At 42.8% G+C, this 14384-nt stretch overlaps 1 protein-coding gene across 2 annotated transcripts in view; it reads right to left on the bottom strand.

The window, feature by feature from the left end:
• The window catches only part of LOC115463310, a 136167-nt gene that overhangs the window by 43364 nt on the left and 78419 nt on the right, over positions 1-14384 (bottom strand). For both annotated transcript variants that reach the window (XM_030193698.1, XM_030193699.1), the window contains 2 exons: positions 11202-11263; positions 9342-9495 (listed from right to left, as the gene is read on the bottom strand). In XM_030193698.1, coding sequence (XP_030049558.1) covers positions 9342-9495; positions 11202-11263 — 216 coding nt within the window. The remainder of the gene's footprint in view (positions 1-9341; positions 9496-11201; positions 11264-14384) is intronic.

Genomic DNA, 14384 nt, shown 5'->3' with positions numbered 1-14384 from the left:
CACAACTATTGTTTCTTCAAAAGAAACACACACTTTGTTCTTAACATTTGGTCTGCATGTCTGAGGCAACCTTCCGCCTCTTCTGATCACCACCTTTATTTGTTCAAGGTGTTAACTGTTTGTTCTGGAATCCACCGTGAGAATGACACAGCAGCTCAAGCAGGACAACTAACAGCAGGTGACTTATAGTTATTCTTTATTTTCTTTCAGTCAAAGCCTTGAACTCGCTCTTTTTTTAGGCACTGCCTTAACACAAACTATTTTTGTACATTCCAACTGCACTTGTAGAATTTAAGTTAATCTTTTCTCAGAAGTTTGTTGATATGGAAGAAAATTCCCTGGAATACAACTCCAAGGCAATTGCATACGATATTTTATCTTCAGTTTCTACAGTAGATATTTTGATCTTAAATAGCATATTCTTTCTAACTACCTTGAATACTTTGTACTACTTGTTTTTCTTTCTATGAACAAAGAAAACGGAAAAAAATGTATATTCTGCACATTAAAGCAGAAAAATGCTGGGAGTGATAAAGAAGCAACTGGCATTTTACACAAATTATTTTCTTACTTATTATTGCTTTGACTGAATCTGCTGTTTCCTTGGTTTTTTTTTTCTGAAGCCCTTTAATACATGTACAATGTTGCTGCTGCTTAAAGAAATCAAAGTTAGGTAACATAGAGGTGTATTTTCAAAGCTCTTAGGGCCCCTTTTACTAATCCGCGTAAGCATCTACTGTATGTATGCCCAACACGCGCCAAAATGAACTTACCGTCCGACTACCGCATGGCTCTTGTGGTAATTTCATTTTTGTCGTGCGTCCGCTACTCATGTCTGAAAAATAATTTTTATTTTCTGGCGTGTGTAGCGGTCGCGTGACAAGTGGCATCGGACGTGCGTAGGTCATTACCGCACAAATTCTTTACCGCTAGGTCTATGGCTGGCGGTAAGGTCAGAGACCCATAATGGATGCACAGCAATTTTGGGGGGAAAAAAAGAGGGCTTTTTTACAGGCGCACTGAAAAACAATTCTGCGCGCACCCAAAACCCGTGCCTACACTACCGCAAGCCACTTTTTCTGCCATGGCTTAGTAAAAGGACCCCTTAGACTTTCATAGTAACCTACGGAACTTTGTACGTCTAAAAGGCCCTTTTAATAAGGCTTGTAGGTGCCTATGCACGCCCAAAGCATGTCATTTTGGAACTACTGCCCAGCTACTGTGAGCCCTGGGTGGTAATTCCACTTTTTATAAGCGGCAGAAAACATTTTTTATTTTCTACTGCTGGCACTAACCAGGCAGTAATCGGTAGTGTATGCACGCTGATGATTACCATCCAGTTAATGTGTGAGACCTTACCACTAAGTCAATGGGTGATAGTAAGGTCTCAGGCTCAAAATGGATGCGTGCCAATTTTAATTTTGCCGCATGTTCATTTTTGGCCCCAAAAAAGGCCTTTTTTACAGGTGTGCTGAAAAATGGAGCTGCACACATCCAAAGAGTGGAGGAGTAGCCTAGTGGTTAGTGCAGCAGACTTTGATCCTGGAGAACTGGGTTTGATTCCCACTGCAGCTCCTTGTGACTGTGGGCAAGTCACTTAACCCTCCATTGCCCCAGGTATAAAATAAGTACCTGTATATATGTAAACCGCTTTGAATGTGGTTGCAAAATACCACAGAAAGGTGGTATATCAAGTCCCATTTCCCTTCCCAATACACACATTTACTCCAGCACAGGCCACTTTTTGGTGCACCTTAGTAAAAGGACCCCTAAAGTACTTTGAAAATGAGTCCACAGACAATGTATCTTTGTGCTTTGTAATTGGCATATCTTTGCTCTTCTTTAAGAGCAAAAATATGCCAATTACAAAGCACAAAGACACATTGTTACCATTTTTCTTAAGGGATCTCTTAATAGAATTCGCTTGCATCCATAAAAAATCTCAAGAAAAAACCAAGCGCTACGGTTCCAGCACATATCAATCCAAGAGAAGTCCAGGGCAAAGTTTAACAAGCATATGCCATATCCCTTATAGGGTCCAAGGAAACAGCAAGGCAAACGATCCGCAAACTCCAAGGTGGAAAACAACGAAGCAGATCAGTGGTATATGTAAACAAGCTTTATTAATAAAATAGCATATAGAGTATACAGCTGATATTGGTTTCAATATATTTTATTGATATATTTGTTTTTAATCTGTTTATATGTTTTATTTAATTTTTATAGCCCCTGACGCAGCCCTGCTGGGCGAAACACGGCCTGTGTCGGGCAGTATATATGCTATTTTATTAATAAAGCTTATTTACATATACCACTGATCTGCTTCGTTGCTTTCCATATCCCATGTAGGGACCTGTTTACTAAGATGCGCTAGCATGTTTAGAGCGTACCTAAAATTAGCATGCGCTAAACTTTTGAGAAACCCACGTATTCCTATGGGTGTGTTTAGCGCATGCTAAAACACTAGCACACCCTTAGTGCTGCTTAGTAAACAGGGCCCGTAGAGTTCTATAGTGGTAGATAAAATATAATATTACAAAAAATTAGGATTTCTTTACCATTTTCCAAAAAGGACTGCAAGTTGTTGTTATTTTTTAAAATTATTTTCTTTTCATTTTTTTCTTTTCTTCATTTTCTTAACTTCAGAAAAATAAAGTCTTCTCTGAGAAGGAAAAGAAGAAGCAACATAAGCACTGTTGACTTAGATGCAAAGCACTGATAAAGAAAGATAAAAAAAGACTATGAAGAGAAACCTGCCACAGAGGCAAAAATTCACAGTAACAACGTTTTCAGGTACATCAAAAGCAGAAAGCCTGTGAGGGAATTGATGGGACCATTAGATTATAAAGGAGCAAAAGGGGCACTCAGGGTGGACAAGGCCATAGCGGAGAGGGCCCGAATGAATTCTTTGCTTCCGTCTGTACGGAACATGATGTAAGAGATCTACCTTACCAGGAATAGTTTTCAAGGTTTATGATGTGGAAGAACTGAAAGAAATCTCAGTGAACCTGGAAGACGTACTGAGCCAAATCGACAAATTAAAGAGTAGTAAATCACCTGGACCAGATGGAATGCATCCAAGGGTACTGAAAGAACGCAAACATGAAATTGCTGAACTGTTGTTAGTGACCTGTAACCTGTCATTAAAATCATCCATAGTACCTGAAGATTGGAGGGTGGCCAATATAAAGTTAATTTTTTAAAAGAGTTTGAGGGGTGATCCAGGAAATTACAGACCCGGTAAACCTGACGTCAGTGCTGGGTAAAATAGCGGAAACTATTATAAAGAATAAAATTAAGGAACACATAGACAAACATGGTTTAATGGGACACAGTGCCAAAGGAAGTTTTGCCTCACCATTTTGCTTCATTTATTTGAAGGTGTGAATAAACATGTCAATAAAGGTGAGCTGATTGATGTAGTGTATCTAGATTTTCAGAAAGCTTTTCATAAAGTTCCACATGAAAGATTCCTGAGAAAATTAGAGTCACAGGATAGGAGGCAATGTTCTCTTGTAGATTAGGAATTGATTATTGGACAGGAAACAGAAGGTAGGGTTAAATGGCTATTTCTCTCAATGGAGGTGGGTGAATAGTGGAGTGCCGCAGGAATCTGTACTGGAACTGGTACTATTTAACATATTTATAAATGGTCTGGGAATTGGAATGAAAAGTGAAGTGATTAAATTTGCAGATGATGCAAAACTATTCAAGGTTGTTAAAACACATGAGGACTGTGAAAAATTGCAGGAAGACCTTTAAAAATTGAAAGACTGAGCATCCAAATGGCAGATGAAATTTAATGTGGACAAATGCAAAGTGATGCACATTGGGAAGAATAATCTGAATCATACCTGATGCTATGTTCCACCTTAGGAGTCAGCACTTAAAAAGATCTAGGTGTCAATGTAAATAATATGCTGAAATCTTCTGCCCAGTGTGCGGCAGCAGCCAAAAAAGCAAACAGGATGCTAGGAATTATTGGGAAAGGGATGGTATATAAGACCACGAATATTATCATGCTTCTGTATCGCTCCATGGTGCAACCTCATCTTGAGTAGGACATGACATGATATAAGTGCTTGTATTCTGCGAAACCTGGACAGCTCAACATGAATTACAAAGACAAAGAGGAACGGGAATAGCCCAGAGAATATTACAGATTAACACTCATTAAAACAATTAAGTTAAAAACTTAATTATTTTTGAAAAAGCCAAGTTTTCAAGAATTTCCCAAAATTCAAGTAAATCGGTACATACCAAACCCCCCTGTTTACAACGCTGGCTGTGAATGAATGGGCTGTGTTGGCATTAATGCATTGGCAGCCTTTAGCACGGCTTTGTAAACAGATGCCTAAGTTTCTTCAGTAAACAATTCCAATAACTGGCAGACAGATATAGAATAGATGATTTAAAAATACTTGAATAACAAACAACTTCAGGTGAAGGGAAATGCAATACCAAAGGAACTTATAATTTTTGACAACATTTCCCTAGTAGGGTGTTCAATTCTAGTTGCCGCATCTCAGAAAAGATATAGCAGAATTAGAAAAGGTTCAACGAAGAGTGACCAAAATGATAAAGGGGATGGAACTCCTCTCATATGAGAGGCTAAAAAGGTTAAGGCTCTTCAGCTTGGAAAAGAAAAGGCTGAGGGGAGATATGACTGAGGTCTTCAAAATCCTGAGTGGTGTAGAATGAGTAGAAGTGAATCAATTTTTTATCAAAAAGTACAAAGACTAGGGGACACTCAATGAAGTTACATGGAAATACTTTCATAACAAATAGGAGGAAACATTTTTTTTTCATTCACGGGTCCTTTTACCAAGCTGTGGTCAAAAGGGTCCTGCGCTAGCGGCGGGGCCATTTTTTTTTGTGCACTGAGGCCATTTTTACCACAGTGGGTAAAAAAAAACCTGAAAATAGCCATGGCCATGCGGTAAGATTGTGCCAGGTGCTATTATAGAATAGGCTACTCCTGTGCATTCTCAGGGCACCTAAATGGAGGTGTTCTATTGTAGAATTGCCTCCCTAGTGAAAACAGACTGCCATCTTTTTCACAGGGGAAAATTTTCACCCAATCATATCTAGCAACCTAATCCTATTTGAAAACTGATCCCTAAGCTATCCAGTTCCCTGTGGTAATTTCCTTTCATTTGTTTTCTCCAGAATCTATACGAATCTAGCTATAATATAACATAGCAAAATCAACTCTGTTGGTAATAGGGGTGACTTTTTGAATTTGTTTTTGTGTAAAACAAAGGGCACTTTGGGAGAGAAGATAGGAAAGAGGAGGGAGAGAAAACTTTCCTCTATGGAAAAAATTACTGTTTGCCTCCTGAATTCATTCCAGCATGATTTACAACCAAGTCAGACACAGGCAAGAACCTGACATGTTAGGTAGATTTTAACCCCCCTCTGTTCCTCTAACTTCATAATTGCCTGTCCCTCCCCCAAATAATATTAATAATAATATAATTTCTGAATAAAAAGTTTTAAAAGGTTTGGCAACTTTTCAAACACATTTTAGGTTCCGGTTTCTGTTCTACATACAATTCCCAACCCACCACATAACTGTGTTTTCGGAAACATTTCTCTTATCAAATTGTTTTATCACTATAAATTATTTATTTATGATACAGTGTAACACTTTGGGCTATTTTATATCACACACCATGATTACTAATGGCATTTAATTTCTGAGATAAGAGAGATAAACTTCATATTGTAAGAGAACTAGACTTTCTCAACATAAAAGATAGGCTAAAATACATCACTATCAGGCTCATTTTTGAAAGAGAAGGACACCCATCTTTCGACACAAATCAGAAGATGGGCGTCCTTCTCACAGGGTCACCCAAATCGGCATAATCGAAAGTTGATTTTGGGCATCCCCAACTGCTTTCCGTCGCAGGGACGACCAAAGTTCACGGGGGTGTGTCGGAGGCATAGCGAAGGTGGGACTTTGGCCTGCCTAACTCATGGGCGTCCTCGACCCATAATGGAAAAAAAAGGGTGTCCCTGACGAGCACTTGGACGACTTTATCTGGTCCTGTTTTTCTTATGACCAAGCCACAAAAAGGTGCCCGAACTGACCAGATGACCACCGGAGAGAATCGGGGATCACCTCCCCTTACTCCCCCAGTGGTCACTAACCCCCCACCCCTCAAAAAACATCTTTAAAAATATTTTGTGCCAGCCTCAAATGTCATACTCAAGCCCATCACAGCAGTATGCATGTCAGGGGGACCAGTGCACAACGAATGCTGGCTCATCCCACAACCAAAGGGCTTGCATTTGGTCATTTCTGAGATGGGCATCCTTGGTTTCCATTATAGCCAAAAATCCTCTGAGAAGTAATGAGGGTCTACTTCTTAGTCCCATGAGCAGCTCCAATCAGACTCCTCTTTGTACTCAGATTGGACTGAGTAAGTCTGCGCCTGCCCTGGCTGAATGGAACCATGTGCACACTCCAAAGAGGTCCTATCCTCAGACTTCATGGAAGCTTCCTCCCTCAACGTCAAGAGTGGTGCTGCATGGGTCGATGTCGATACCCTTCGAGGCGCCGATGTCGAGGATCTCTCCACTAGCAAGGATGGAGCCTCAAGAAGAATGTGAGGCTGATCCACTTGATACAAGTGCCCTTGATTGCAACTGCAGTATCTGTTCAAGCTCCTCCATGAATACGGCTCGGTACCACTCACTGAAGGAAGGCATCAGCAGAGGCAGGGGAGCCAGGACAGAGGCAGTCTGAGAAAATATTGGTGTTGAACCAGAAGCAAGAACCTAGCTGCTCTGAGGCCTGCGCACCGGTACCTCTACCAAGCACCTCTACCGGTGTGGGCACTTCTCGGGTACTGGGGATGCCGATGTCCCAGAGTTCCTGGCACCATGTGTTGAACAGGGCTGATGCTTATGTTTCTTGAGCTTCCCACAATGCTCTGCATCATGTTCTTTTGATGCCAAGAACAACATCAAACCTATACATGCCATCAGTGTTGGGTCCAATGCTGACCGATCCCAAGGCCTACTTTCAATGCCCGATATCAAGAGGGTGGAGACCTCCTCGATGCTGGTGCACTCTCACTGGTTGTTGAAGTCTTAGCAGCCATTGATGCCTCCGGTGCCGATGTCGATGGATCGGCCTTCAAGGAGCCTGATGTGCCCTCTGTGTCCTCAGCTGCATTTTTAAGCAGAGAGAACAAGAGTTAGGGTCATGGTTAGGTCCAAAATCACCTGATGACATTGGGTGCACCGTTTGAAGCCACTGGGGATCTTCTTGGACATCAAAAGAAGAATCACAGCCAAATTAAATTCCTCAATTGTGAAATCCAAAAAAGGGAAGCATTCAAATTGAGGTTGGTACTCTGGCCTAAGCAGCTTACCAATTTGGAAACTTTTAAAAGCCTAAATACTAAAACTACTATAAAAGGAACAAGGTAGGATAAAAGAAAAAGAAAGCAAAAATGTCCGCACAGGAAGGCAGTGCGAAGAAGAACACAATGATGCATCCTCCATGCTCTGAGGGACCCACACTTGCATGCCGGGCATGAAGGCACCAGTGCATGTGTGGTGGCACTGCTAGAAACTTGTATAATCTTCTTGCTAGTCATAATCTGCACTGGGTTTCATCGGATGATGCGACCTAACTGTGAGAATACAACTGGCCTGCTTGTCCTTGGAGAAGGAATGTTCTGATGTTCTCCAGGCTCAATCAGAAGGTGGGGGGGGGGGGGGGGGGGAGGGAGCTAGCCAAGGCTTTTTTTTTTCAATTCTCCATCTTAACTTTAGAAAACTTGCTTCCTTTTGTGCATTTGGCAGTTATGTTGCAGGTGAAAAAATGTTAAATTTTTACTGATCTATAGACCACCTAGCTTGGATCTTCATTTGTTAGAAGAACTATTACGTTTGATTTCTGATTGTTTTCTGAGAGTAAATGATTGGTTAAACTGAATTCAATTATCACATTAATGCCCCTCTGCAGAGACCAATGAGAAAATTCTTAAATTATGTTAATGATTTAGGTTTTACTCAACTTGTTCACAATCCAACATATTTTAAGAGGCAGACTTTATATTTTCATCTGATAAGTACTCTGTTGCTTCAGGATTCCTCTCTGTTTTACCTGTTTTGTGGTCTATTACATGATTCATTTTTCTATTGAACTTATCTTACCTTGGGCTCAGGTTAGAACAATGAAAAAATTATAGTTTCCAAGTACCTGATCGGTTCAAGTTATCAGAAAGATGTCAAGAATCAATGCCCCCTTTTGACATCCTTTCAGTGGTAGAGCAGCTGATCTATAAGGGTTCATCACTGAGGGGGTCTTTTACTAAAACTTAGCTCGAGTTATCTGCAGCAGGGCTCATTTTATTTCTATGGGCCCTGTTGCAGATAGCTCAAATTAAGCTTTAGTAAAAGACCCCCTGAGACCCTAGATGGATTCAGTGGTGATTTTATAGGTTACTGAAACTAAAAGTAGAATAAGCAGTTGATCCCCTCGATTGCATGTAGATTTAAAGCTGTCGTGAAGCAATCTCATTAGTTTGAAAGGTGACAGTTAAAATATGGGATAATGTTTTTAAGGAACAGTATATAATCCATAGGCTTTGTACAAATGTAAAATTAGACAAGTGAAGAAGAAATTCATTATAGATTGTTTGAGGGTAGCAGAGAATAGACTTTGGAAATGATTTCAGTTAGTGAGACAATTGTCCTAACTCCTGCCCCTGAGGAGGACAGACCAATTTTGCTGCTGGACAAGATTTTGCTTCTTTTCTGCTTAAAAAAAAAGGAAAAAAAGGAAAAAAAAGATGTGATTCATTTTAGCCTTCTTTATCTCCCTTGATAGCTTTAAGGTTACAGGAGTTGAACAATGTAACTAAAGCCTTCTGTCTTCTGTGCAATGGTTAAATGATTCTTCTCTTGATTCAATTGAGAATTCCTCCACCTCATCAGATAAATGTTATATATATTTAGGGGCACATTTACTGACCTGAGATTTTCACTTAAGTACATATTAACAGCCATAGCAAAGGCATGTTAAGTGATCCTGCTTGTTGATAAAGAATGTAATTGCTATTTACACGGACCTAAAACAACCCTGTAAATACCTCTTTTCAATCCACCTAAAGGTGTGCATGCTTTGAAAATATGTGTATACTTTTAGCCACCCCGAGGAAAGACAATTTTCACCTAGGGAAATATACTTAGGTAAATACCTATTTAGCCAGCTAGATCCCTATGAAAATTCTCCCCCCTGTATATAAGGCAAGGTATAACTGAAAGATCTTCCTTGTTCTCCATTTCTTCATTAATACAGTTACAAAATGAAAACTTACATAAGGTTTCATCACTTGCAAGCTGTCGAAACTGGTGACAGACTTGTGCAACTTGGGACAGTTCTTTATGTGACAAAAAGGAAAAAATGCTTATCCATAATTCTTCAGGAAGAAAAAGCCACATTGGCAGGCTGCCAGAGTCTCCTTGGATATCCTAAAACCAAATATGAAAATAAACATTGAGAGGGTAATGTTATAACAGGTTGTCTATCAGCCTTATTTTCTAAAGTGATGGGCACCTATATTTCGGGAGATGGGCGCCCATCTCGCAAAAGGCACCCAAATCGGTATAATCGAAAGTTGATTTTGGGCGTCTTCAACTGCACTCCATCATGGGAATGAACAAAGTTGACGGGGGCATGTCGGAGGCGTGGTGAAGGCGGGACTGGGGTGTGTTTATCGGCCAAGGAGAGATGGGCACCTTCGGCCGATAAGCGAAAAAAAAAGGGCGGCAGAAGCGAGAATTTGGGTCACTTTTGCTGGACCCTTTTTTTTCACGACCCAAGTCCCAAAAAAGTGCCCCAACTGGCCAGATGACCACTGGAGGGAATCGGGGATGACCTCCCCTGACTCCCCCAGTGGTCACTAACCCCCTCCCACCACAAAAAAAGAACTTTAAAAACTTTTTTGACAGCCTGTATGTGAGCCTCAAATGTCATACCCAGCTCCCTGACAGCAGTATGCAGGTCCCTTGGAGCAGTTGTTAGTGGGTGCAGTGGACGTCAGGCAGGCGGACCCAGGCCCATCCCCCCTACCTGTTCCACTTGTGCTGGTTAATGTTGAGCCCTCCAAAAAACCCCAAAACCCACTGTACCCACATGTAGGTGCCCCCCTCCACCCCTTAGGGCTATGGTAATGGTGTAGACTTGTGGGCAGTGGGTTTGGGGGGGATTTGGGGGGCTCAGCACACAAGGGAAAGGTGCTATGCACCTGGGAGCTATTTGGGAAAGAAAGCCAGCAGATCAATGTCACAACAAAAAGATTTTATTGAAGATACCGTGTATGAACAAATCGCGATTTGTTCATACACGGTATCTTCAATAAAATCTTTTTGTTGTGACATTGATCTGCTGGCTCTCTTTCCCATATTGGATTTTGCAGATCGTTTGCCTTGTTGTTTTTTGGGACCCTCACCCCTGGGAGCTATTTTAAATTTTTTTTTTTAATTTGTAAAAGTGCCCCCTAGGGTGCCCAGTTGGTGTCCTGGCATGTGAGAGGGACCAGTGCACTACGAATCCTGGCCCCTCCCACGACCCAATGCCTTGGATTCGTTCGTTTTTGAGCTGGGCGCCTTCGGTTTCCATTATCGCTGAAAACCGATAGCGCCCAGCTCAAAAACGCCCAAATCCTAGGCATTTGCCCTGCACAACCCGTATTATCAAAAAAAAGATGGGCGTCCATCTTTTTTCGAAAATACGGTTTGTCCCGCCCCTTCGCATGGCCGCCCACGGAGATGGGCGCCCATGGAGATGGGCACCCACTTTCGATTATGCCCCTCAAGAAGTGACAGCTGATTTGAACCCTGGCTTCCCCAGTTCTCAGCCCACTGTTCTTCCATGCTATCCTTCCTGGTTTCCTTCTGTATAAAACAGTATGGGCCCTGTTTACTAAGCCATGCTAAAGGCACACACTAACCATGCAGGTTCCCATAATATTCCTATGGTCATTTACACAGTTAGCACGCGCTAATTTTTAGCACAAGCTAAAAACACTAAAATACCTTGGTAAACAGGGCCCTATATGAATAAACTGACCTGATTGAATATTTGTGACCTTTGAATAATTAGCCTTAACTATAGTCTAAGTAATTATAGAAATACAGGTGTGAGCTGGTAAATATTAAGATATTACAGTTTATACCTCATTTAATGTATCTTCAGGATCTTGGTATGTACTTCTGTAGAGCTGTTTGGATGTAGTACCTGACAAAAATAAAATACATTATAAATATCTCAGCCTTGTGATAGTTTGCTTAAATACAGACCTCAAAACAAGATATGAGTAATTATTACTGCTGCTGATCTTTGTTTTGCATCAGATTTTGCACTATTGTAGTTGTGATAACATGACAACAGATGGTCATATTGCTACTGTATGGGTCTGTGGCATCAGAGTTAAAGGCTTATGTAATCATAATTTTCTTTATTGTTTTCATTCATCCTGTGGTTGTTGGTTAAGGTATTATGTATGAAACATAAGAGATAGTACATTTAAACCTTTTTATCTCACTAACCCCATAATACAGTGGTTGAATTGACACGTATCTATAGATTTTTCTTGCTTTATGCAGACCATATTGTGAACTTTTGTTCTCAAAAAGTAGCTTATTTATTTACATTTATAATTCATCTTTCCCCAAATGCCCAAGGTGAGAACATATAACATTTGAATGAAACTAACAAAAATAAAAAGATAAAACATAGACTTGAAAAACAGACTGCAGTCCAGTGTTGTTCAAAGTACTAAGTCAAAGTACTTAAGTAAAAAGCACAGTGAAAAACACATTAAAAATTACTTAAGTGAAAGTAAAAAAAAAAAAACATTGCTTAATATAATACTTTTTAAGTAACCACAACTATAACGAATACAACTATCATTAACATTTTCCCCAACTACTTTATTGCTCAACAATTCAATCCACTTTGCTTTTAGTAAAACTAATTTCTTGAAAATGACTGACACTCATGATTAAGCCATTAATCCACCAGCACAGCTAAAAAAAAGTGTTCAACTACACTTGTAGAAAGTGAATTGTTCAGTCTGATAAAAAGTTCCCTCAAATCAGGCCAGGTTGCAATATTACTGATATCCTCTCAGGACCGCCGAGAGACTGGGTTGGGCCCCCCCGAAGTTGTCGCCATCGCCCCCCCCCCCCCCCAGGCTGCCGCACCGCAGTCCCCACCGCCCCCCTCCATCCGCCACTGGGCCGGGCCCCCTGCATTCAAATCATCACAGTGCCTCACCTGTCACCTCCATGACTGAAAGTGCAGCAGCAGCGGCAGATCGGATTCGCCTCCCTTCGGGCCTTCCCTCCCTGTGTCCCGCCCTTGTCTGATGTAACTTCCGTGAGGGTGGGACACAGGGAGGGAAGGCCCGAAGGGAGGCGAATCCGATCTGCCGCTGCTGCTGTGCTTTCAGTCACGGAGGTTAAAGGTGACGTGACCCACTGTGATGATTTCATACTGTCCAGGAACATGGGCCGCTAACCCAATGCTCCAGGGCCACATCTTAAAGGGATTAGGCATTATTTTGCTCTAGCTCTCCCCATATCACTTTCCCTACCTCGAAAAGCCCAGCAGATCTAAGCCTCCTCGCATCAATTCCTCTTTCCTCCGAAGCTCCACTCATATCACTCACCCCAAGAGCTCCCCATCGGGAACAATCCCCAGTCGTTCCCTCACTGCTGGTGCCAGGCTCAAAGGTGCTAGCGACCCCTTGCAGTGGTCTCATGAGGATGCCATGACAAGGTTTCCAATGCTGGTTCCCGAGGAAGACAACAAAACAAGGTCTTGTGGAACTGGAGGTGGTTTGGAGCTCAGACATTGAAGGTGTATTTTGATTACAATGCTCAAGATTCAATTATCGAGTATCATAGAGACAAGAGCACAGGCGTTGGAATGGAAGGCCCAGGAGGCACACCAGGCTCAACCCATTCCCACCCAACCTTCCACTGCTGCGGCCACCACTGCTGCTTTTTCAGCAGTGGCAGCAAAAACAGAAAAAAAGATTGCAGGGCTGCAGCTCAAAGAGGTTAGATTGAGAACAGGAGACATATTAAGTCAAGATTCCTCCAGTGGCGTACCAAGGGGGGGCGGTCCACCCCAGGTGCACGCCGCTGGGGGGGTGCCGCGCGTCTGTCGGCAACGCTCGTTCCCTGCTCCCTCTGCCCCAGAACGGGTTACTTCCTGTTCCGGGGCGGAGGGAGCAGGGAAGGAGCGAAGCCGACAGGCGCGCGGCACCCCCCCCCCCCCCCCCAGCAGGTAAAGATGCACCCGGGGGGTGTAATTTTGCCGGGGGGGGGGAGGTCGTGTCCATCGTTTCGCTGCTGGGGGGGGTGCCGCGTGTCTGTCGGCAACGCACGTTCCCTGCTCCCTCTGCCCTGGAGGGGCATTTAAAATCTTTTTTTTCCTGTGCCTAGATCAAAATAGAAAGATAGTCGGCATCCCTGCCAGCAAAGGTATGCCTTGCATGCTGGCATGGGGGGCGGAGGGGAGAGTGAGCAGTGCGTTGCCCTCCAATCCACCTCGGCCTCCCCCCCCCCCCCCTCCACATTATACAGCTGGCTATGCCCAGAGAGAGAGCCTGTTGTTAAAAATTTTCCAGCACACCACTGGCTACATGGACCACTGGTCTACCCAGTATGGCTATTCTTATGTTCTTATGTTTCTTTTTCTTCGTCCCCAGATTCATTTATTCTCAGTTTTCCTTGATCACCACTCCAAAACTCAACTATTCATCCTCTCTCATTCATCTGTGCTAATTTCTTCTCTCATTTCCCAGGTTCATTTTCTTTCTCTCCACCAATGTTCATGCCCTCAGTCTCCTCCCCCCAGACTCAGTCATTCATGCACTCTCTCTGCTCCCTAACCTCACACTCCGCTTTGCGAAAAGCCTCGCTACCTTTGTCTCCCTATTCCTCCCCCCCAGGTTGGCATATCTATTCCCTCTTTTTTTCTTCCTCCCCCATAGTCCAGCATCTTCCCTCCCTCCATGGTCCATCATTCCTCTCTCTACCTCCCTCCCGCCATGGTCCATCATTTCCTCTCTCTTCCCTAACATCTCCACTCTTCCCTACCCTCCCCCTCTCATGGTCCAGCAACTCTCCCTCCCAGTCACTCCCTCTACCTCCTGCTGCTGCTGTGGCCATATCCCGTCAAGTCCATGGCAGTAGCAGCAGTAAAACAAATGCCACAGAGCATTTGCTACTTCATCTTGCCCCCTCTGTCTTATACTTCCTGTTGGGGGGCAGAACACAGCAGTGGCTGTGACTTAAAGGCTCTGCAGCCAGTACCAAAGTGTCTGTTTTACTGCTGCAGGCCTTGC

The sequence above is a fragment of the Microcaecilia unicolor genome, chromosome 2 (assembly GCF_901765095.1).
Source record: "Microcaecilia unicolor chromosome 2, aMicUni1.1, whole genome shotgun sequence".
Lineage (NCBI taxonomy): Eukaryota > Metazoa > Chordata > Amphibia > Gymnophiona > Siphonopidae > Microcaecilia > Microcaecilia unicolor.
Note: the sequence above shows the minus strand (reverse complement) of the source record. Positions and strands in the feature narration are given on the sequence as shown.